This window comes from Aplysia californica, unplaced genomic scaffold, assembly GCF_000002075.1.
Source record: "Aplysia californica isolate F4 #8 unplaced genomic scaffold, AplCal3.0 scaffold00898, whole genome shotgun sequence".
In the NCBI taxonomy this organism is placed as follows: Eukaryota; Metazoa; Mollusca; class Gastropoda; order Aplysiida; family Aplysiidae; genus Aplysia; species Aplysia californica.
In genome coordinates, this window is record NW_004798168.1 from 207758 (window position 1) to 211498 (window position 3741).

Sequence of the window (3741 nt, forward strand, 5' to 3'; positions counted from 1 at the left end):
TGGCACTGCCTGTCAGGTCCAACCTGGAACAGAGAGATACAACATCTCAACAAAAAGAACGACTTGCTCGTAAAAATGATCCCTTTTCCTTTTAGAGAACCGAGCTCGGGTCTCATGAGTGCGACGGCGAAGCATGTAAGTTGATGTAACCATACCGTCTTTGCGATAGACGCTGATAGACTATGTTTGACACAAATCCCAGCGGGAAAACATAGAGACTCGACGAAATAGATTTGTGTCACCACGTGAATCAAGCTCTTGTCAATTTGGGGGCATACGGGGTTACTGGTATAAACTTAAAGAATGTTCATTGGCCTCGCTTTTTAAGAAGAAAAAAAATACCCGTCTATCTTGAACAGAAGTCAAGACATTTGCCATTGAAGGAGGAGGTTGTCGTCTGTTGTCAGAAGTAAAATTACCGAGGAAAAGGCCGCTAAAGTTTGGTGTCTTCCAAAGCTTGAGTCAGTGTCCTTTATAACAGTAAATTTACATTTTCCGTGCCTTTGACCAACGATTTTAAGTAAAATTCAAACAGAAATGTGTTTTTTAATGAGCATAAACGGTACTGAGCCCGGAAAAAAAATCGATCAGAATTGACCAGCGGGTGGAAAATTCTGGTTTCTTCAATTTCATTATTTTGATAAGCGCCTGATTTCACCACGGTACTTTTACAATTCTCTATAGCTGGATCCTAATCTTAACTCACGTCTCTTATATGTGCAAAAGCAAAGAACTTTATTGTGCCACTACTCCTCATATTATGCTGGCCGCACCCAAAATGGAGTCCAAATCAAAGCTTCACACCTATACTTTTATACTACTACCCCCATGCGTGTAGGTAGTCCTTCGTTGCCGAAGATAACGATGAATCCTGCAGCTCATCTGTGGACGCGCATGTGGCTGTGCAATCCGATCCTGGATGAACAATGTCTGTTGCAGTGGGGACACTGGAATGTCGTGGTTGTGGTGGTTGGCTTATGTCTCCTCTCTCATCTGATAGTCAGCTTCTCCTTGTAGTTTCTATCACTGTTTCTGCTGGCAATACAGACGGCTCTGCGCCAGACGTTCCTTTCGGTGGACTGCCTGGTTAAAGCATAATGTTTATGGAATATTTGCCTTACATTTGTTTTGATTTGATTTTAAAACCTAAAAATTTTCTAAAATGGTTCTACAAATTTTGGAAATTTGTTACCTTATACGTGTTTTGTTCGACCATTTTGTTTGTACTGTCAATATCATAACAGACCTCAACTTATCATCATCATCATCATCATCATCATCATCATCATCATCATCATCATCATCATCGTCGTCGTCGTCGTCGTCGTCGTCGTCGTCATCACTATCGTCGTCACTATTGTGTTGTGAGTCCTGACATTAATGCCGTCATTACCATACTTATCGTCATCAGGCAGGTGTTTTGGGACAGACATAAGGCATCTACGAACGATTACAACGAGTATGATGGTGACGATGAAGATGGTGGCAATGAGGACTATGGCGGAGACGAAAATGGTGACAACGTCGAGGACTATGATGGTGATGAAGTCGAAGGCAACAAGTACTCTGAGGGCGACGACAACTATGATACAGTGTCCTTCTGCGGGTTCTTTCCGGGCAGTTCCGTGTGCACTGACTACATACCGTTAACGTCGGGGACCAGGATGGCCACAGACCGAGACGGGCCTGGGTGGTTCAACGTCTCGCTCACGCTGTACTCACCCCAGGCCGCTGACCGGCACGACGTCCTCTTCTGCACGTTCCACGAAGATGGCGTGATGGAGGAACTGACCTCGTGCCGGCTCAACCTGTACCTTACGCCCGCCGAGCCTCACTGCTGGGCCGAGGTGGTCAAGGATCAAGATCGCTTGTCTGACGTCCCAGCCGAGGACAGGGATGAAGGTCAGGCTTTGGGCGAGACGACGGCGCTGGTGCGGGTGACGTGCATTACGTCACGGGTGTACCCCGATGTTCGCTGTGAGATGTTCCAGAGGCAGAACCAGGGAGATGAGGAAAAGATTCGGGCACCGGTTATCAAGACACTCAGCGCGTCTCTCGAGGAACCACAAAACTTTCAGGCTGAGTGCCATAGCGAATTCCACGTAGATGTGCCCGGACGATACGAGTTTGGAGTGAATATGTTTCCCGTCCCAGAAGGTGGTCGGGCAGCAGGCAGGGAGAGCCTGCAACCTGCGAGGAGCAAGTATTCAAAACCCGTGGACATTTTCTTTTCAAGACTGACCATCAATCTGACACAGTCAGAACCTGTAAATATCTGCCCCCTTGACACGTCAGGAAGAACCATTACTTTCACGTGTACAGCAGGGTGGTTCAAAACACAGCCTCAATTTGAATGGCGAGCTGCTGGAATCAAACCGCGCACACAGTCGGTGAGGGAACTTGGAAACTTTACCTACCAGGGCACAGCCGAATTCTTGCCTGAAGAACTGGCATTAGTTGCTGACATCTCGTGCTTTGTGCAAGATGCGGACATTTCCGGCCGTGACCACGTAAAGTCAGTGGAGGTGAAACGAGTATCGCCTGGAGAACAGCCCTCCGAATTGGTCTTCAAGGAGAGAACTCCCGACGGGCGGCTTTCTGTCGAGAGCGCCATTTCTGTTAAGGAAAACGAGGACGTGGTCCTACAATGTGTACCTGCGCCACTCTTAAAGGATGTGGAAACGTACATCAGTTGCCGGAGGCTGATCTCTGATGAGACTCCTCTCGAACACGAGCCCAGAAATGACGTAGGCGGAAGTACAGCAGACTTCAGCAACAGTAAAGACAGCGTCGCCTTCGGGGAATCCACTTCCGACCCAGCACACTCTGAAATAACTATCCGCGGCCGCAAGTTGTCTTCCAAAAACATTTGCACGTGCTATGCCAAGGCAAAGAGCAGTGGATTTTGCTTTGAGCTCACTCGTTCTGTGGCTGTCAGTGTGATAGGTTTGAGTGATGTCAAAGAACTGCACATGCTGACCAAGACACTGGTCAAGGAAAATCCCACTCAAGGTGCAGACTACAATATGCGGTTGATTGAACAATCTGGGAGTGCAGACAACAATAAAAACAAGTCCATTTCTGACTCAAAAATAGCCGTGATAACCGTAGGTTGTGTGATGTCGGTCGTGGTGACAATGTTGCTGTCATTAATTATTTTCTTTTACAAACGACGGAAAGCAAAGAAATTCTGGCTCCAGCACAGACATGAGGTTGTCTCGGCCAACATTGAACACGGCCGAGGGGAGCAGACCAACATCCCTGAAGTCAGACACCCAAGTCGTGAGGAAGAATCCACAGTAATTACAGACCACTTTTCACCTACCAGTCGTCTGCACAGGGTGGGCATGTCAGGCGGTATGAGTGGTCATGTCTCAGCTCCACTACTGCATGGTGACTCACACCACAAAGAAGCTACATTGCGCAACAGTAATGGCCACACTGGGGCTCCTGATGAAATAATTACAACGGGTTTAAAGAAAGAGGTCACTCATGAAGCAGAGGACGAAAGCCTTGGCTACCCCGAGGAAGCCGATTTTAACCTGATAGGAATTAGCCTATTAGGCTCAGTCCACAGATAAGACTATAAGTATTTGGGTGTTACAATAGACAACAAACTCAACTGGCGTGTCCACACTTCTCTCCTGCATAAAAAAGTGAACAAAAGACTATTTTTTCTTAGAAAGCTAAAGTATTTTAAAGTTGATAAAACATTGATGTCCATGTTCTACCATTCAACCA

The 3741-nt window shown here is 46.9% G+C and overlaps 1 protein-coding gene across 1 annotated transcript in view; it reads left to right on the forward strand.

Annotated features, from left to right (window-relative positions):
- LOC101860452 overlaps nucleotides 1–3661 on the forward strand; it is a gene marked incomplete at its 5' end in the record, with an annotated part of 6006 nt that extends 2345 nt beyond the window's left edge. Inside the window, 1 exon segment of the mRNA XM_005110482.3 lies at nucleotides 1412–3661. Coding sequence (XP_005110539.1) covers nucleotides 1412–3581 — 2170 coding nt within the window. The 3' untranslated portion in view covers nucleotides 3582–3661.
- Between the last annotated feature and the right edge of the window lie 80 nt (nucleotides 3662–3741).